At 44.2% G+C, this 21,832-nt stretch overlaps 1 protein-coding gene across 1 annotated transcript in view; it reads left to right on the forward strand.

The window, feature by feature from the left end:
* Nucleotides 1-21,832, forward strand: part of LOC119435289 (regulatory-associated protein of mTOR-like) — a 50,904-nt gene that overhangs the window by 19,000 nt on the left and 10,072 nt on the right. The window contains 10 exon segments of the mRNA XM_037702198.2: nt 632-776; nt 1,909-1,980; nt 4,414-4,676; nt 7,910-8,001; nt 8,945-9,044; nt 9,046-9,090; nt 10,715-10,825; nt 18,035-18,143; nt 20,090-20,207; nt 21,707-21,828. Coding sequence (XP_037558126.1) covers nt 632-776; nt 1,909-1,980; nt 4,414-4,676; nt 7,910-8,001; nt 8,945-9,044; nt 9,046-9,090; nt 10,715-10,825; nt 18,035-18,143; nt 20,090-20,207; nt 21,707-21,828 — 1,177 coding nt within the window.

A 21,832-nucleotide genomic window follows, 5' to 3' on the forward strand; every position in this document is an offset into this window, starting at 1 on the left:
TGCCGAAAAGGATTTCTTCTGATAACTCTCATAAAGCGTGGGCCCTTTTCAGTCAGTTAGCTGTGTTGGCCAGGACTCCTCTTTTTTGGTAAATAATGTTGCATTCCAATTATGACACATTATTGAGGCCATGGATAAACCAACATTTTATGTTTTGCAGAACACCAAGTTTATTCTTCTTCCTTAATTTTGCTGCTCTGGTGCTGTACAAGCACGCAAAACAAGGTTTTTTTCATGGGTGATGGGACTTTTAAACATCGATGCATGAATTTTTAATTTCAACGGAGCTTGAGAATTTCGGAGACCTCGCTGATGCAAGTTATAGCTGCTCCTGCATCAAGACTAGCTGTAATTGAAGTCCCATGATGAGTGTATCGAACTGTATTATTGGAATTTCAAGTCGAGTGTTCTTCCAAGCACTTGGTGAGAAGGCTTAGCATGTCGACAAGTTCAAATATGCCACAACTACACTCGCCTTGCTCTGAAGAGAGTGCATGGCCTACTTTAGTGATCAAAATCCACGTTAGGCCTACTATTAAGTTCAAACAAAGGTTGTCTGAAACCAATACTGTCATCCAGCATTCCAACAGCTTTGTGCTTGGTCCCGCCTTTCTCACCTACCCCTACCCAGGAGCTGGTGGTGGCATTGCAGTGGCTTCTCTTCGTGTTCGAGACCCAGTTTGTGGCTGTCGCGTACCAGTACCTCGAGGAAGAGACGTCCAAGGAGGCTGTCCACGCTGCGACCTCGGGTAACCTACTGAGTCCTGCCAGTGCAGGTAGGACTCAAACTATCGGGCGATCAGCTTACTGGTTGTACTGTATTTGGACTCCTCTAAAGTAATTCCTCGTGAAATATGATTCAATCAACCGAGGGAGCAGGCTAGCATTGCAGTACTCAGTGCTAGATAACATTCATGCGGTGAAATGTGTAAAAGGCTGTAAGTAAGGCTTGTGCAGCTGCCAGCAGATTTTTTTTTTTTTTTTTACACTTAGCAGATTGTAAAAAGGAATTATTGTGTTTTGCTTTACCATCATCATGAACAGCAGCTCTTGGGCACATCTTTGCTTGAACTTGCATTATTTTAATACAGTAATACACAGCTAAAATTCCCATCTGGTCATGCATTCTTCATCTACCCATTGTGTGTTGCACATTGTTTAATGGGGATACTTGCCGAAGCGCCGGGCGTTGGGCGAACATAAAGTTTGTCCGAGCCCTTGGACCAAATTCTTTGTTAGCTAGTGGTACGACTGGCCAAGAATGTGCGACTCTTAAGTTGCGTAACAAGAAGGGGAATCAAGGGGCATGATTTTTTGTTAGGTGCAACCATGTGAAGCCAACAGACAGTGAAGCCAAAAAAGGCAAAGGGGAAATAGTCTATGGCTTTAATTGAAATGTAGAAATTATAAGGTTAAGGGAAATGAAAGTGGATAAAATGACAACTTGCCAATGGTGGGAGGTGGAACCCACATCTTCCGTGTTTTGCATACGGTGCTCTAGCAATTGAGCTACGGTTGTTCCCACGTCCACATTCTTGGGTATTTATGTATTTGTACAAGATCTGACCCTGAGAGTGTTAGCCAGTGCCACTCATGACCATGGCGGCGGATATGAAACATCCCTTTAACTGCAGGCGCCACGTAGTATGTGAAGTTAAACGCAGGCAAACTGTTCAATAAATCCTCATATGCTACCTGAAGGCATCAAGGCAGCCACAGTCGAGACCCTCACCTTTACATTTCCTGCTACATCTCATTCAATCTCATTTCTTTTACAAAGCCCAGTGGCCTTGAAAGATACCTGGCCAGTGTTTGCTGAAGTGCAATGACCGAAAGCTGTGGCAACCTTAGACAGCGCCTTGTCTAACCTGTTGCCAGCACGCCTGACTATCTCTTGGTGTTTTTCAGAGACCACACCACTTGGCATGAAGAAGGTGGCATCGCGAGACCGGCTCAAGCTGTTGCCCATCACTGGAAACCGTGAGTGTTTTGAGGGGCTGTGGCACAGTGGGTTGCCTGAGTCTCATACATCTATATCAGAATGTAGTAGAACACAGAAGAATGCCCTATTCTTAGAGCATCTTTACGATTGTCGTGTTGACGCCAAAAATATTAGTTTTTTATATATGTGTCTGCTTTAGGGGGGAACTGATTTCAAAAGAATACAATTGCAGTCGCTGACCCGTTTTTCTCATTCTCATCTCATTGAACCAACCAAAGTGCAGCATTTATTTGCAAGCTTGGTTTCTGTAGGAACCGAAAATCCTTGGTTCTGCTGGTTTTTTCATAACTTTTAATAATTGCATACAGTGCAAACAAAATGAGGGGGAGAAACAGGCACATAAAAGGCATGTCGTGAAAGGGAAATATTGTCATCCACCTAAGAGCAGTACAAACCCAGTACGGGTTACTCGGAAAGAAAGCTTTTCAGTCAAAGAAAAGTATTCCTAGTCCGGGGATCAAACCTTGGACCAATGCCTTTCCGAACTGGTCGTACCGTCTGAGCTAATCAGGAGGCTAGCAGATCGGAGACGAAGGCCAAATTAATCGACAACTCGACACGCAGGAACACTGAATATAGAAAATTATTTCTGTGGAAAATTCCTCGCGGACTTCCACGGAACTGATTTTCCAGAGGGCATGTTACTTAGCAACCTAATGAATACAACCCATATGAAAGTGAGGCCAAAGTTGGGGTAGTACCGAGGTAAATGTGGGACAATAATTGTGCACAAATAAATAACAAGGTTTAACCCTTTAAGTGCCATGTCTTAGTGTACTTGTCTATCTGGCGATGCACACACCTGGCTGCACACAGAGATAATTCATGAAACTAAAACTTTTGAGACTGGCTGCGCTATCTACTCAAAAGTTGGTTAAACTAAAATTTTTATGGTAGGCATTGTTTTGAGACTACCCAAATGTAGCAATTTGCTACAATGGATGGCCTGCAGTTGACTTCAATTTTCTTCAACTGCTTTCTTTCGAAACCCGGTTGTTTCCATTGTTTTACATTTGGGTGGAAGTCGTTTCCTTTACATCTGCGGATTCCGAACTATTACATCATACATTGTTTTTATACAACAGCATTATCGACTCCAATTGCATTAACTCGTACCGCACCCATTGGGCATGGTTAGCCCTCTATCGATGGTTTGAAACACCGCTTTCGAGACCTTCCGCACCGCTCACGGACATACTGCACTATCGGACGTGAAGGAGGAGAACTATATTTTAGTTTTCTAAGCAGTTCGCTTTTTTCCCACCAAGCGGTGATTTTTAAATGCGCTCCGAAGTTTCGCGATCGTCAAAGCAGAACGCAAAAATGTCTGGCTCCGGAAACGGCGCGCGTGCTTTCAGAGGTCGCAGATATCGCGATTCCGCTGCCTCTGCGGCTGACCTTATCGATACATCGAATAACAGTGAGTCCGAGGACACTGACTTTTTGTCGGACTTTGAGTCTGACAGCGACGACGACACAAACTAGCCCGGAACATCGGCGGCCGCCACCCGGCACGCCCAACTGTAGTGTTTGCAGTCAAATTTTTCTAGCGGAATACCTGTTCAATACCTGTAGCGCATGACAGGGGTAATTGAAGATCACAGGAAGAGGCCTTCGTCCTGCAGTGAACATAAATACAGGCTGATGATGATGATGACCTGTTCAATGAGAAATTCTGATTTTTTCGGAGATAGTGCCTCATAGATGGAAATACATTTTGTGTATCTCATAATTTCCGTAAAATTTTTCTTAGATTCAAGCATGTCTTTACAAACTTCGTTCAGTTTTATGGCACAATCTTGATTTTAACAATTCATATATTTTTTATGACATATATCTCATTAATAAAACCTTTATGCGTGAAAAGCGCATTAATTTTGCTTTCTGTTTATTTATCACATTAAATATTGAGTGCAGTAGTTCCTTCAGAAAGAAACATCTGCCGTAATATACTAAAAACACCCTATTTCCCCACGGTAGGGAAAGAGTTAATGCAACCACTTCAAACAATGCAGAAATTCAAGTACTCTTTGGGAACTCTGATTCAGGGGACTTTGATGTTGCTTGCGAGGTGTCATCAAGGGACAGGGACGAAGAGACGATGTTGCCCGAGGAAAACAAATTTTCCTAATGGAATCATTAATTAGCATAAGTCTTAATTTTTATTTTAGTCTTCAGATTGAAAAAATTGTAATTAGTTCAATAACATATCGCCATTAAATAACAGTTGAATTTAAAGCCTGGTAATGTGTGTTACCTAGACAGAAATCGAGTTTGTTGCACTTCGGGAAAACAACCAATAACGAAACGTTTAAAGTACCTTAATAAAACTTGTTGTTGGGCCAGTTGGTACATGCTTCGTAGGCCCGTAAGCGCGAAATGCCACACCTGATAGAGAATATTGCTTGCAGTGCTGTCGGGTGCCGCCGTGGTGGAGGGTCTGCCAGAGCCCCCGCCCGTGTTACTGGCCCAGCAGCAGCAGCAGCAGGCGCCCGTACAGGAGAAGATGCGGCGTGTCTCTTCCAGCACGTCCATCTGCAGCCTCGGCAGCATCCTGGGCAGCTATGGTAGCGTCTACAGTCAGGTGTGGCGTGCGCTGGTCACCCTGGGCAACGACCCACACCCCGAGGTGGCTGCCATGGCCCGCCTGCTGCTCAAGGCCTACCGTGACAAGGTTAGACCAGGCAGCCAGGCTTTTTTTTAATTCATTCCAATCAATCATTCAATCAATCAATCAATCAATCAATCAATCAATCAATCAATCATTTCAATCAGTTGTGTCTGTTTTAATAAACAGACAGGGAAGCGGTGGATAAAAGCTGCCATTCAGCAGCTTGACAAGCCTGCAGCCCCCATTACATGGGTTCACAGTGGCACAGACTTGAACACAGAGGCTTGCACCAAAAGTACCAAAATAACTAATATAATAACACAATGTGGAAGCAATTCTACATAATCACTCTACGTTGTCGCATTTACAAAACTCAAAATTGGTCTTGAAAACTGAGTAAGGAGGACATGAAGGCACGCAAACAATGCTTACACGTCCTGTTCTTGAATGCCCTGTTTTCAAGAAATATGTAGACTGTCCCACGAACGGGGTCCTCTGTTAATGCGCCAAATGTTTTGAAGTCGTTCCGTCTCCTTCATTTAGATCAGGAAGCCAGAGCACTTTTTTTATGGATCCAGTGTGTCTTTTTCGCAGTGGTTCTTGTAGGGCGTGAGCTTGCGAAGACTTTGTGTATGTAAGTGGATGACAGTGTTCCTAGCAACCTGTGTATTGTCCCGACAATACCCTGAATGCACCAGATTCAACGCGCAGCTGCTTCCATACGTTTCTCTTGGTCTCGAGCGTTATGTACTATCAGGCTCAGTGTGAGTTGCATCACGGTATACACCTGCCACTTTTTCTTTCACTAAGAAAAATGACACATGCCATTTTTCTTGTAATCTGGGTGCTACTGATGAGGAAAATTAGCAAAGTAAAAAGACATCGCACACAGGAAGTGCTTCTTTTTGTCTTTTCTTTCTGTGTGTGTTGTCTTTTTGTTACGCTAATTTTCATCAGCAATGCAAGATCAACTAGCTCAACAATTAATTCTTCTTGAACTGAGGGCTATACTTGAGTGATTGGAATCATGTTTAGTTCACCAATTTTTCGTGTGTTGGCACTGCCATACAGTTTTGGTGCCCCTTCGGTAACAGGCTCTTGTGTTGTAACTAGGAGTGTGCGGTTACTCGAAATTTTTGAATATTATAGAATATTGTGTTTTTAATATGTATTCATATTCGATTTGAAAACTAGGTAGGTATTCGAACATTTTTAAATATTTGATTGAATTTGAATACTTGAAACATATCGAATATATTGCTGGCAGTGCCAGAGCAAACATGGTTCTTAGTGTTTATTTTTATCTAATCTAAAAAAGTCTGTCTGATGTTGTGCTGAACTTTGCGATAATTTTATGCTTCTGGCGAAATTTTGCCTGTAAAACACGCTTAGCCACTGGACGTCTAGGCTTTGCAGGAAAGCCAGCCTTCTCAGTAGCAAGGCACATGGGTTTGCGAACAGCTAAGGTGAACTCTTTTGCAGGTTCCTCCCCCACTGCTGAGTGACGGCTGGCTCAGGGTCAGAAGCCTCTGAGTTAATAGGCATTTGATGCTATATAATAAGGCACATGTTGGTGAGAACAGACAGCTAGTGGGAATTACTGAATTTTCCAAGTTACCATGAACCAGATACACATTCTTTTAATATAATGGCTTACTAGTCTAATTGTTGACCATTGACAGTGTAATCGGGAGGTTCCAACATGTTAAAATAACCCAACTTGCTAATAAATGCATGTGCATGTCATTATTCAATATTCAAAGCTAAGTATTCGTATTTGATTTGTATTAAAAAATTTGAATATCGCACACCCCCATTTGTAACACATATTAAGCGTGATAGCACTTTTTAATACCAATCTGTTCAGCCACACCACTGCATTGACTGACCAGATGGCACAGGTCATTTTTATGTTGTCTTAGTCATTCTAGATTTTTTTTTTGCCCCCCCCCCCCCTCTTCCCCCTTCACATATGTTGCCAGGTGGTCGTCTCAGATCTTTTTATGCTGAGATTTAACTTCGATCAATACAGTTTAAGCTCGATATAATGAAGTTATGAAAATTGACACTTCATTGCATCGATGTTTCATTGCATTACAGTTTTGTTACCATATATTCTGCTTAAAGGCTGCACTGCTAGATTTGGGCCTAAATATTTGAGGAATGAAACATATTTAAAATTGTCCATGCATGGGCTGCACCCTTTTCCCGAACGTACAGTTGCACCATCTCCATGTGGTATCAGTGTAATAATTTGTTAATGGGACGCTCACCAACTTGAACATTAGCTTAATCCTGGCATATACTGTCTTTAGTTTCCTCCATTTCTTTTACTGTTTTCAAGATCCTGTCACGTATAGGTCTTGTGACAAACTTCACCACACTTGGAAAGCTGTTACTTTCTAATGGTAATTAGTGAAACCGCATTTATGGCATCTTCGAGCAAAGTGTGTAATTGAAGAAAGTAGGTGCTGGGAGAAGAGTGGTGCAACTGTTTTGTTGTCGTTGTTGCTTAAGTCAAAATGCTTCTATTGGTATTGTGTCGCCGGGTGTGCGAGACTAGTGCGAGAGTATTTTTGTTCCACAGACTTTCTCCCTTTTGATTATTTCATGAACCATAATTAGACAGACGGATGTGTTCTGTGATCCCTTTCACTGTGCTTAGCAACATGTTGTCATGATTACAAACAGCTTTGGCCAGAAAGTGACAGAAGATTCTTACAGCACATGTGGTTCTGATTCTTCATGTAGTGGAGACCCAGATGTGTTCAAAGCAGTGTCCCACAATGTGGCCTAGGTTGTATTCGTCATAGTGAGCATGTTGTCATGCTTCAAGGCACCATCAGCATGGTAGGAATAAACTTTCCATGAAATACGTTTGTCCTGGAAATTCTTTCTTTGTTTTTTTTTTTTTTATACCTCTGTAATTTAAACAATAGTACAGATTGTCTTAGAAGACTCGGCTAAAGGCAAACATTTGTCTGACTGGGTCATGCCACCCATACAGTAACAGCAGTGTGGCAAAAGAAAAAAGTAAAACAGAGCACATGTTAAACAAAAGTATATATGCATGTTTCTACAAAGTTCACTACAAAATGCTGCGAAAAAAAAAAAAGGCTTGCCTAATACAGTTTGCTAAGCACATGAAATAAGAAAGAACACACATGTTGCTGAAGGCAGGCATCTTGCGTGCCTTCAGTAACACAAATCTTTGTCAACTTGCTCATATTTCCATCATCCTAAAAACCTATATGAAACATTGTTACAGTCGTAGGTTTACATGCTTGCCTTTCTAGGCGCAGTCAAGCTTTGAAGCCAAGAAGTGCCGGAAAAGCTCTGTATGCCACTCGGAGCCATCATCGCCTTCGGGAAAGATCAGCTACCTGTCGTAAGTTTTCACCAGCACATAAAGACCTGACGTGTATAACCATCAATTGCGGGCATAGAATCTTCACGCATCCCGTCTTGTAGCACTTCCAGAAGTCAGACACATGTTACTGGCTTCTCAATTACTTATGTCGTTAGAAGCGCACCCACTCCTTGCTTGTCTGCGGAATTTTCTGGTAGCCGCGTTATAACTGGTATTTTCCGGCGCATAGCTGCACTGTAAGTGGTATTCGTATGCATTGAGTTCAATGGGAGGGTAACATTAAGAGGCAGGAAGACAGCGATGTGGATTAGATGGCAAACGGGCATAGCCAATATTCTAGTTGACATTAAGAGGGATAAAATGAAGCTGGGCAGGCCATGTAATGCGTAGGGCAGATAACAGGTTGTCTATCATAGTTACAGAATGCGTGCCATGGGAAGGAAAGCGCAGTCGAGGGCCACAAAGAATTAGGGGCTGTGATGAAGTGCAGGCATAGCTTGGAATTGGCTAGCACAAGAAAGGGGTAAGTGGAGATCGCTGGCACAGGCCTTCGTCCTGCATTGGACATAAAAACAGGTTGATAATGATGATGATGAAAGGGTAAAGGGGAGTCGGAGCACACCATGCTATATCTGGAAAGGAGGTGCACACCAGGATGCACCGGCGTTCTGGTTATGTTGTAGGGTTTACAACGTAACGGCAAAGCCGGTGTTTTCCAACTTGGTTAAGCAGCGCAAGAAAACATTCACACAAGCATGAATCATGAAGACAAACACAGGTGCTGAGTTGCAACCAGTTTATTGCTCTAGTGTGCTGCTTAACCAAATCATGGATTACTATCTAGCCCTTCAGTACCTGTTAAGTGTGAACTGTAACCATCTCAGCTGGTGCGAGCCTGTGCCCAGTAAAAACAGGCTGGCTGCCACTGTTGTCTGAGGCTCTGTTCCCACTCGGTGCCCAGAAGTGAGTCTCCTCCACCGACCTCCATGAACCTGAGCCTGCGACCACCGGTGCAGACGCCCACTCGAAGCCACCAGTTCCAGCATACAGCTCACTTCAGTCCGGTCACGCAAGATCTTCGACCGAGGCCCCGATGTGCCTGCACCGGTAAGATATCAGCCACGTTTGGTTGCCGAGTCAGGTTCGTCAATCTGTAGACGTTTGGGGAGCCTTGAAAAATAAAACTTCAACAAAACTTTTTGTCGAAATTGGCCTCCAGTGGTGGGGGCTCATAGGTTTGCTTTAGGAGCTGTGGGAAACAGCAGGAAAAAAAAAACAAAAACAAACGTGAACTGAGACTCTGGTGGATTGAGACTAGACGTGTGTTGTATCTTAGTCTCAATCCATGCCCCCTCTTCAGCCAATGCTGTTTCCGACACCTCTTAAAGGCCAACTGCAACAAAATTTCAGTTTGGCTAAATTTGTTATGAGCAGTATATACCACTAATGCAACCTTGGCAAAGCTGCAGGGCTGGTAACAACATGGTTTTCTTGTTAGCAGCCTCCAAACAGCACCTAAGCAGATGACGCATACACCTGATGGTTGCCGCTGTGACACAAGTTCCAGTGCACACACGGCTCTGAGATTTTTCAGTTTGCGCCAAGCGGGCAGCCGTGGGCATCACTTTATCTCTGAGGTCATGCATCACTTCCAGTCAGTGGCAATAATGACGGTTCTTTTTTTTTTTTTTTTCCCAGTTTCAACAGCTATTTTTACAAGCTTCTTGTGACACTTCCACTCGTCTTTCAAGTGTGAAATTTTGCACGGAGGCTCCTCTAAATCTACACTGTAATCTAGGCTTTTTACTTGGTTCAAAATTTTGTTGCAGTTGGTCTTTATGGGAGTAAAATGTGAGGGATCCATCATGTGGGAATCACGGACTTTCCCCTCTAGCATAAGCTACTAGTATATAGTTAGTGTTGGAGGATTATTGTTGCGATTGCAATTATACAAACACTTGAGGCACATTTGTGCCACCACCGTTAAGCTGTCACAGCATCGACACACATGCGTGGCCTGCGCGTGGAGGGTTCGAAGGTTTGTTGAGACATGCGGTGCGTTTGGCTGCAAATGCAACAAAGCCTAGTGGACCTACTACAGTCACGCTTCACTCAGTCGGCTCTGCTGATTAGCGTTCCTGCAGAGCGTTCCTGCAGAGCATTCCTGCTGAGTGGCTGTGTGCATACCTCACCGGGGTGAATACACTTGGCTGAGCAGAACAAAGGTAGTCTGAGCAGAACAAGGAACAAACGTCAATCTAAATCTGTCTAATCTTTTCTTTGGACACTCCGACAAATTTTGACGGTATTTATTCAGTGTCAGTCAACCTCGATATAATGAAGTTGTACTTGCAGCAAAAAACTTCGTTATATCGAGAATTTTGTTATATCGAGGTTTCGTTAATTCACTAGAACTAAGATGGGGAAATAAAAATAGTTTGTTACATCGAGAATTTCGTTATATTGAGGTTTGACTGTAATTTCAATGCACAATCCAGGTGCAATGCCACTGGAGGCTCTCCTCATCACACCAGCGTTCTGAAATTCCTTCAGCGCTGTGCTAGACCATACTATTGCTTCCAATACTTCGCTTTTGGGTGAAACTGACAATTTTTTTTGATAGGATGCAGATTATGAAATGAAAATAGATGTAGGAGGAATAAATAGCATTGGGAGCGGCCATACTGATACAGCCACTCATTGAATTTCTGTTTTGCCTCGCTGTTGGCAGGTGGCAGAGGATGACACGGAAGAGCAGCTCAATGCGCGCATCTCATCGCCCCTGGTGACAACAGGCTTTGTGGACTGGTGCTCCCGATACTTCACCCGTCCACTCAACAAGGTGCGATGGGTTCTCTTTTCGCTGCTTGAATAACAACCCTGTTTGCACAATTGAAACAATGACCCATTTCGTGTTGAGAAGCAGCATGCGTTATATTTAGGCTTGTGTTTTTTAATATACCATAATATTCTATATTTGCTTCAGAAGCTGATATTTATTGTCTGTAATATTCTATATTTGCTTCAGCTTAAATTTCAGTATCCGAAGTTTTCAAAGTATTCAAAACGAACGAATATACATATTTTTCCACTTATAATCTGCACCTCCTCAATGTCAACACCTCAGAAAGAAAAAGAAAAAAAATCCATGTGTACAACTCGCAGGATGCACGTTACTGCATAAAACAACGGTCAAACCTTTGTAAAAGCAGCCTCCATTTGGGTATGCACGACTCGTTCACGTCGTAGCTTCGACCAGCGGCACTGTTCTCCACCTCTTTTGTGATGCTGATAATCTTCTGCTGCGCTATTAAGGACTGCCGTCAAGCGCAGCTCATCATAATCTGTGATCAGGGTTGATAATCCCGGGTGATCAATTCTGGAGTCACTTTCGTGAGATTTCACATGACTCGGCATTGTATGCGTCTCGCATACGGCCGGCAGAGTGTTTTTGGTGCTGTGTGCCAAGCTCTCTATCCTCGCACAGTGGCCAAGAGCGCTGTAAGCTGTCCACTTCGAGCAGTCCAGTTTCCGAGTCTCATGAAATATTTAAATTGATCACCCGAGAATACTGCCCATGGTGCGCTGGGGCCAAGTGCAGTATTCACTAGCTAAATACACAGCCAAAACACAAAATGGCAACCCAAAAATAGAAGGTTAGTGAGCGGCCATGAAAGGGGGGTGAAGGGAGTTTCAACATGGAGGGGTAGGGAGAGGGTAGGTTTCTCTATGAGATAACGAAACTTCGGATGGCAGAGAACTTTGGCCTAAAGGTGTGGCATGAAATCACACCTTCAGGTTAAATTTGTACTGCCCTGCTGCCACACCTCAAGGTGAAATTCGCCTTTGACCTGCAGCTTGATTTTACTGTTAAATGAAAAAAAAAATTTTGGTGTGGGTTGTATACGCAGAGATACTCAGGTATAATCAACAGTTTCAGTTTTGGTGAGCAAGTCGCATCGCATGGCTCATAGCCGTTAAAAGGAAACGCAAATTCGTTTACAGTCGCCTACTGATCTTTGCACCTGCTTGATTATTCTAGCATCAATTTCGTGGCACCACCACCTTCTCTATTGAATCGATGTATAACCTTAACTTATGTTTCAGATGCTGCAAGGTGTCTGGCTCGATATTTTGAACATTTTTCTAGCGTGATATCATTAAGAATGGTGCCCGCGAGGATAGTGCCATTCAGATTGTATCCCGCAATGTTTATAGAACCAAGGTCAGTTGCAAAACTCTCCATCCTCGCCTAGCCTCTCGCGCGGCACGCGTGACTTCTGGTAGGAGGGCACTGGTGCTGCAACAGGCTTTCGTTAGCAGACGACAGGGCGTGCAATACTGGCAGTGCCAGCGCTGTCACGAGCAGCTGTTCAGGAATTACAGGATTGTTTACTTCGCGAAGTGTAATGCTACTGGGATGTCTCTTTGAGGAACCGTCGCAACACAAATTTGAGTAATATTTAGCGATTTGGAAGCAAGAGCTAGACGTGGCAAGGCCATGTCACTGAAATGATACTTTTCCACAGCACGTGCAGGAAATGACAATGTATAATGGCAAAAGGGCAAAACTTTGAAGTTTCTGCATGGAATTATTAGTGCTCAAGCTATACAGCTTACTCCCAGGACGTCATGACAGCACCAGCACTGTTGCAAGCAGCATCTGTTCAAGGAATAATTATTTCATGCGGACTGTCTTACTAAACCTTTAATAGAGTAGCACTGAACGTGACATTTTTTACTTTTCATTTCTTGCCTTAAATAAAGGTTCTCGACCTCGGAACTGCAAACAAAATGCTGGCAAGCCTCAAGGCACCCTAAATAAATTACTATATAGTACTTTTTCTATGAATCAGTTTCGGTCTCTTCTCGGCAGATGTATGTGTCAGGGTGTCATGACACCTTGGCGGACCGTGGGAGCAGAATGTTGTGACATTTAAGCACTCACTCTTAATTCGCTAGATCGTCTGCCATGCTGCTACTCGTTGTGTGGTACGATGTAGCAGCATAGCAGATGACCTAGCGAGCCAGAGCGAGTGTCAAAGTGCTGCAATGTCCTGCTGTCACAAAGCATGTCGTCAGTTACTTGCAGATCTAAATACAGTCAACGACCGTTTTTTTGGATGGCTGATTTTTTGGACATGCCCAATTATTCGTACGCTTTCGCGACACCGCCACGTGCCCCATAGAGCCAATGTATAAAATTTTGGAAATTTCAGACGCTGAAACCCTTTGCCGTCCTATTTTCCTAACTTTTTGCCATTGACCACAGGTCCGAAACAATAATTGAAGCCACCACCGCCTCCATCTCGATTATCTGCATCGAACCAGCACTCTCACATGCCGATCCGCTAGCAGCCGTAGCCACCGTAACAACGCTAGTCCTAGCTGCTTCGAAATTTGCTACCAAGCCTCCTGCTGCTTGGTGCTGTGCTTTTCATTAAAAAAAAAGTTGCAGTTTCGCCCAAAAGGCGAAGCATAGATTGCGATAGCAAATTAGTAGACGGCTGTATCAGGAAAGGATAGCAGTTTTATCGGCCGTATAAACTTGTAAACATAGGCATACTAACTAAATTAATAAGCCATGGTGTCATGCGTGCACCAGCAAACATGAGCACATCTCACTTCGATGACCGATGGAAACTCGCTCTCAAAACGCTGGAGAGAGGAAGCACGGCAGCAGCAGCGAGCGAATTGACCTTCGTGATGCGTCTCGCATCAATGTGAACTAAGCCAGCAAAACACAGCACACGGGCGGACTGTGTCCCTGTCACAGATAGATTTCAAGACACAGCGGCCTGGGTGGGCTCGCGTGGCGGTGACGATTTTATCGCCCGTGGACTTTGTCCTACGGAACCTCATGGCAACGGCGACGCCGATGGCAGAAATGCGCTTGGAGTGGCCATTTAATTGCTATCGCAATAAAATTTGCCATCAGCTTTGAAATGAAAAGCACGACAAGGGTCAAACATCATATTGCCGGTTTTCAAAAGTAGGCCGCAAGACAGCAATACGTGGTGAAGCATAAGCATGTCAAGCATACGATAGAAGCCTACAGGACACTAGTATATTAACTATAATCGTGCACCGGCCGTACTGGATAGGCCTTCTGGTAGGCGAGCTATTTCGGACGTTCCTCTGCTGATTTGATCCCTGGGGGGCAGTAAAGGGCATGCATTCATTTTATCTGACTGCTCGATTTTCGTAACATTTTTGCGGCCCCTAGGGAGTCTGAAAAATCAGACTGTAACGTGATTTATTCACATGTAAACGTCAATGAATGCGAGAAACGTCAGGCGAACGTCAAGAAGCGGCGAGGTGACTAGCAGTCAAAATCCGGGCAAGCGCAAGCTCTTCTTCATTACAAGACGTTGACTGTAGTGCTTATTCTTGACATGCCATTTGCGAAATAAGCCAGCACAGTTACATGCTTACTTTGTTAAAAAAATTGCAGCAGCACCAACTACTGTGGTAGCATTTTCACATCTCATTGACACTACTGTCTTGCCTAGGAGCCATTGACGCACCCACAAATTGAATACTATAGTGATGCACACCTATGTTCCATCAGCCTTTGCTACAAATGTTGTCTTAAAAGGTATCGTAATCGCTCTGGTGTCCATTCTGGAACCATAACAGCACTTACTAGGCAGAAGTGGTTTGTACTGATTGGGCACATTTTCTCATAGTGCAGTAAAAGGCAAACAATTTATAGTAAATTTCTTCAATTTCAGATTGATTCATAGAATCTATGATGGGTCATATTCTCTCATGCAAAATTTAACAAATAACTTTAACAGCTGGTGTGCTTTTACACAAACAATTGAATCAGCTCGCTCTGTGGCCTTGAAAATGCAGTGCAATGTGCTGGGATTTCTTGGCACCAGTACACTAATTTGTGGTTTCCAAAACTATAAGATTTGACCATACTTGCTCGACACTGATGCTATACTGTGCATGACAGCTATGTCAACGCAAATTGGGGCATTGAGGCTTAGGCAGGCTGTTACCATGACAAAAGTGGAGCGGCATCCTTCTCCGAGCTGCTTGGCTCGTTGCGCTGAGGAGGGGTGCTGCAGTGCATGTAGCTCATCTTGAATTCTTTTCGTATGTATGTGAATAGAAAAATGTGAAAGCCAGAATAAATGACATTGGTTGCCAACAAACATTGCCGGCAAAACAACTGTGAGATTGCTTAAAGGGGCATGTTTCAACAGGGAGCACAACGGGCACAGAATCACACGGTGCTGTCAGTACACTGGGCAATATTACTACTATTACTACAATATGCCCATGTAACAATGGGCAATATTACTAATTTTCCTTAGTGTGCAGAAGCGGCGAATATAAAAGGGATAATACAGGCGTAAGCGATTGCTCCTGTCTTATCCCTTTTGTGTCCGTCGCTTCTGTGTGCTACAGAAAGTTTGATTATGGAATACCAACTAGCTCAGCCTCTCGCATTGTGAGGCCATTATTATCGATGTGGTCTGGTGGGCATTGCATGGGATGCCCAGCCTTCTCAAGTGCAACAGTAGCAATTCTAAAATGCTGCATGAGGTTAGAGTCTGTCAAGACTATGACTCTAGGTTCTGCAACCTTCTGGAATAAATGTTCCTCTACAAGGAGCACCTGAAATAACTACATAGCATGTGCTCGTGCAACAGTGTTCTGCACTTCCTTTCCTGAGTTTTCTTTTGGATAGTTGGACAATCTGCTTGATTCGAACATTTCTCATGGCACTACAGGTTTGTAATGAATGAAGTGTTGTTTCACTTGCTAATGCTGCTGGGTGAACTCAACAGCTGTGGGTAGCCAGGCTGTGCCACGGCTGTAGACTTGTAGTTTGAGCCAACATTACTAGAACCAGCTTAGTTTCACAGCTCCACCAGAAAACTTATCCCAAGTGGCAGTCGTTCGAACTAGCAGCGCTGATGTTGCAACTTGATTCACGACTCCTGTGTTATCTGCTACAGAAAGCGAGTGGTGTGAGCTGCGAAAGTACACTTAATATCAAATAGATTACCATTCTTCGAAACCGCAGGGTGGCAACTGTGCTGCAGGTACTCTCAGAGGTGATATGCGTGCCATTAAGATTAAACAATGGCCACTGATCCCAAGTACCACTCCTGTTATCAGTTAGCATGTGTGCATGCAAATGAAGACCTGCTATTTGCTTTACAGCGTAGCTAACTGCCAATGGCAGTGACATTTGCTGCTAGGAGTAGTTTGTGGCAGCCAGTTAGTGGCACGAGTAACGAGTGAGGACACCTGGATGCGACTGGGCGCATCCAAGTGACGAAGGGATTGGAGTGATGTGACGGGAACTGATGAGAAGATAGTTTTAGCTCTGCGTCTAACACTCCATACCGCTCACAGTTTGTGCACTCAAGCATTCCATGGGACCAACCCAGTAACATTGTACTGCCGCATCAATTATACGTTTTCTATAAGCGCTTATCGCAAAGATGGGAGCGCTGTGCTGTCGGTTTAGGTGCGAAAGAACTTAGCCATACAAATGCATCATTGCGTTACGCTCATTCGGCTGGCCAGCGGACTACCGACCATGCTTCCCGCTTGTGGTGTAGCAGACAACGCTTGAGTTGTGAATCAGGTTGGGACTGCAGCACCGACGTCGTTACAGCATCCGCCACTCGGGACACACCGCTCCGCTGGAGGGTATAAGGTGCTGTGAAACCGAGCTGTTTCTAGTAACATTGGTTTGAGCAATGTGCAAACGTACCGACCTCTCGTGTAGAGCGTGGCTGGAGTGCCGCAGTGTGGTGGGAACAGCTGTTGTTGCTCTCTGTGCAGATTTTGGATGTGCCCCAGCTGGGAGCTGGGGACTCCTTGACCGCTAGGGAGTCCCCCTGGTGCCAAGTGGTACTGCCTCTATCTCTTTCTCTCTCTTTTCTGCTTGCCTGTTTCTCTGCATGATGTCCAGTGGCTGTCGCAAAGCTTCCTTGTTCTTCTCAAGAATGCACCTTCTGTCTTAAGGAAGCTACCTGTGCTGGCTTGCCAAAATTAGCAGATCAACCAGCAGGAATGATGCATGCCTACTTGTTGCAGGGGCCACAGAAGGGGCCGCTTCGGCTATAGTGGTATTTCAGCTGCACCAACATTGGTCTTCACATGCATGCGCATGCTTCATGAAAATTGGAGTTCGTAATCAGCCTGGGCTTATTTTTAGCCCATGCTTTCTAATTGTAATTAACCCTAGCTTTCTTTTTGTGAAGAAGAAAGAACTAAACTTCGAACTTCATACATTAAGGGGTGGCTGTCTGTGATTGTTGGGGTTGTGCTGGACTGCTTGAGAACACCTGTAAATCTCGGGGCATCACCGCGGTTGCTCATGTGCAAGTTGAATTGAAGCCAGTTTAGATCTTGTTTTTCATAGTGTGGATATGGAGACATGGTACCCACCGCAATTGCTTGGTGGCTATGGTGTGGCGCAGCTGATCTCAAGGTTGTGGGTTCGATCCAGTCCATGGCAGCCGTGTTTCAGTGGGGGCAAAATGCAAAAAGATAGTCATGTATACTTATATCTACATGCCACTTTCAAGAAACTCGTGTGGTCAAATCAAAATTAATCCTGAGCCCCCTCTCTAAGGCGTGCCTCATAACCATATTGTGGTTTTGCAGGTAAAACCCCAGAACCTAATGTAATCTGTAATAGAGACATGGTGCAAGTGTACTAATAGGCATTACAGAGAATTTATAAAATTATTTGTCATCTTTTTAATGTAAAGTATTGGAATTTTCTTTGGATACATGCACCGTATACTTTTCAACTTCCTAAAAAAAAAGTCCACTTCATTTGAATGTTCACATTTGACTGCACTCGTGATTTATCCTTTAAGCTGGAAACAGGTTTGACCATCATGTTTTAGCACTAGGTCTAACAGAAAATTTCTCCAAGCCCAGTTGGAGGTAAAAGGTGAGTAGCTTGGATTTGTAGTTGTGTACCGACACCATCTGGTAATAGAGTGAAGACAAGGCTGGTCTGGGCTCTGATTGAACACTGTATTCGTCTTCCTTGCAATGAAAGCAGGTTTCACAGGCCTCCGACTCTGAAAGCATGGAGCACCAACAGCGGGAGTGGAGGTTTCTGCGTAATGCACGGATAAGGGCGGCTGCGCAGGCTGAACGTCGGAAAACCGGTGAGCACTGTTCAGGCAGATGCTTGGGTTGGTGTTGCAGGATGTGTGCAGTGTCCCATAAGTTGTTGATATCTGACAATTCTGACAATTGACGTCTGGAAGAAGACATCTGTGTGTTCTGCCTTTCTACTTAGCGTGACTATAAGTACTGACAACAGAGTTTAAGATATGATGTATCCATAGCTTTGATTACGTCTTCCTTCCGCCTTTACCATCATTCATGTGGCACATGACAAGTCATCATCAGCCTGTATTTATGTCCACTGAAGGACGAATATAAACATATATCCCTGTGATATATGTTTATATTGTGTGTATGTTGTGTTCCTGAAATATAGTTGGAAGTCCACACCTGTCCTGTTTATGTATTCCTTCTCTGTCTGTGTTTTTTTTGCATGTTGCCCTGCCTATACTACATGATAAACCAACTGGCCCAAACCAATGTTTTATTTTAACTGTTTACACCCAAAGTTCGGAAGTATTGCTGTGTCACATGTAATAGCTAGCTGTCAAGTGCAAGCTGAATGGCTCACTCAATTCAACTGCTTTTCTGCATTATGAATACAGCTAAACCTCGATATAACGAAATTCAGTATAACAAAATGCACAATATAATGAAGTATTTAACTTAATATAACTTCTTGTCCATAGATCACCATGCATTTAGAACCTCAATATAACAAAGTGTGTTTATACACGATTTCAGTATATAGCGAAATTTCACTGCGAACGCAGATGTTCTAATGGTTGAATTACAAGTTGATGGATTGCCACAACCGCTGTGTATGAAACCACAGTCGCAGTCGGCACGATCACGGATGGTGACTACATGGTTCTGAGAGGCCCAACTTGCACTCCGAGTCAAAATGAAACTACTGTTAGATGCAGCCGATGTGGGCGGAATCTTGGTCGCCATCGCATCGATGCGATCACGGATGACGACTATGCAGTTCTAAAGGCACGTGCAATGCGGTATCATGCACAGCGGCAAATGCAAGAATAAGGACTATAAAGACAAACACGAAGCGTTCTGGCGTTTCTGTTGTTTTCCGCTGATGAATGGCGTTGCGGACTCCTCCGCTTCGTTTTGGTTGGACCCTAGTGCTGCTTTTGCTCCTTTTCATCGCGCATTGTGGCGCTCCGAGGTTTGTCCGAATTAACGAGAGTTTGATGCCATTAAATATTGCATAAGCCTGCCGGCACCAGAGGACCAGTCTGAATTATCCAATTTTCCAAATTAACGGGGCTCGAATTAATGAGGCTTTACTATATTGTCGAGTCTACTTGTGGGAGGAGTAGATGACGATCGAGAATATGCCACAGAAGAACCTGGACACAGATGTGAGACGCACTCCCAATGCCAACCACCTGGAAATCTACGGCTCATATTTCACAAAAGTAGGGTTACACATTTTACTATGTATGCTGGCAGCTTATATTTCAAAAATTTGTTAATTTGTAAAATTTGGCAATTTGCAGGACCCAGTTTTCAAAGCCTTTACATATATGCCTGCTTTGCTTCTGGTTTGCAAGGCACGGATGTGACCTATGCACTTTCTGGGGCCTTTGCTATGGCGAGTCATATCAATGTTACAGTTTGGTGTAGAGTGCACTAAGACACCCCAGCAGTAATATGGTACATGAGGAAGATTGCGTTCATACAGTGAACCAGAATATGCGATTCCTTGAGAAATTTTAGCCACTTTGTGCTCATTGGCTTTGTGGCACATATGACGGTGCTGTTAAGAAATCCAGGTATTCGAGTGCGTCTACAAAATTGGTTGGTGGCTGAATCCTGGATCACAAAAATGGCCTTTTCTACCAGATCTGGCACAGTTAGCCACATTTTGAGCGTGATTTCTATGTAGGGTTCCATCACGCACATTGCAAAAATTTCGTCTAAGGTACACAAGGGCTAACTCGAAGGTGTGTGTATGTGTGTGCAGCAACTGGAGCGCGCCTGGACGAGCAGGTGTTCTACAGCCGGTGCCCCAGCGTTCCTACCTGCCTAGCCTTTCACCCACACGAAGCAGAGCTCTGTGTTGCCAATAGGGATTCCTATAGGTAGGCATCTCATTCTGCGAACCCACATTCCATGGATGACCCCGTTGAAGCGCTTGTTTCAAGTAGTCATGTAGCATCGTCTGCTACAAGGGGTGCCATTGGAAGCGAAGAAAGAAGAGGTTGAGAGGAGTGCACATGCCACGGAGCATGCACACGAGAAAGGAATAAAGCACATAATGAGCTGACATGCTGTGGTTCCAAAAGCCTTGTCCGTCCCCTATGACTAAGCCTGCTCTTTCGTATGAAAAGGCCCGCGTCTTTACAGACCCCATGCTCGGCACAGCCATTTTCCTGCATGGACGCTATCTTAATCCCTTAATTTTCTCCCTACCAATATGTCCCCAACAACGGAACCCCAAGTGGGGATCAACCTACTTTTGAACCATATTACAGTTTACATATAAACAGATGAGGCAGAATAATGCACAGCAAATTAAACATAACATAAAATGATATTGTTTAAGCTGGAACAGAACTCTTGAATACATTTGCTCTGTCAAGGAAGTGGCATTTCTCTTTAGAAAGAGTAATGAACGGCGTGCTGACGCTCTTGTTACTCTGTAGCAGGATTCTTCCCTCTTCAGCAATGAGCTGCGTGACTTCATCTTCAGTCTTCTGCGCTATTCCTGTGTTTTGAAAGAGTGGCTCGCATCCGCACTCTCTGCAGTGTATTCCTAAATCTGCTTTCAAGAGTTCCATAAAAATGGCTGTTACACGTTTGCTGTACATGTTATACTGTACATGCCAAGATTGCGGTGTGTTGTTTCTAGCATGAAAGTTCTTCTTCTTTCTGGGGTTTTACGTGCCAAAACCAGTTCTGATTATGAAGCACGCCGTAGTGGAGGGCTCTGGATTAATTTTGACCACCTGGGGTTCTTTACCGTGCACTACAACGCAAGCACACGGGCGTTTTTGCATTTCGCCTCCATCGAAATGCGGCCGCCTAGCTACACATGATCAAAGCACACACTAGACTAAAGCAACAAAGGCAACATTGCAACCCCAGCATATCAATTGCAGCCCAGCGTTGCGTTCTCCTGTTTGCATCTTGTCACCTGCAGCCTCATTTGCCAGGAATGTCAAGGAATCTGCAAATTCTTTTGCAGCTCTTGTTGTGACTGCGGTACCACACGACTGTCAGCTGCTAAGCATGGTCCCGTGTGGTTGAGTCCCAGTTGCAACAACCACATTCTAGCCTGTTTATTGAAAGTGCAGTTAAAGGGCCCTAAGCAAGCAAAAGTAAACTGGACCATGCTTTATAGCCACTCTTTTATTTTTCCCATCTTATTGTCTTTCATCATTGGTTTGCAAGCCACTGCACCTCTTTTGGGCCTGTCATTGGATGCTTGGCACGACACAAATAGCATTGCAGGGAAAGAACCTTTCCCAAATACTATAGTCCTTTGCCCTTCACGTTCTGGGTAGCCTAGGTGTAGCTTTTGGACATCAAGTGAGCAATCATTGAGCCCTCTCAAATACCTTGTGGTTGCTTCGTGCAGTCTCTGGGATGATCACGGGAACCTTCAGAGCTGCCACATGAACGAGAATCCCGCACAGACGCGCATCACGGCTATGACCTACCTAAATGCACATGATTTACCACTGCTGCTTCTGGGATCAGGTAT

Source organism: Dermacentor silvarum, unplaced genomic scaffold, assembly GCF_013339745.2.
Source record: "Dermacentor silvarum isolate Dsil-2018 unplaced genomic scaffold, BIME_Dsil_1.4 Seq6, whole genome shotgun sequence".
In the NCBI taxonomy this organism is placed as follows: Eukaryota; Metazoa; Arthropoda; class Arachnida; order Ixodida; family Ixodidae; genus Dermacentor; species Dermacentor silvarum.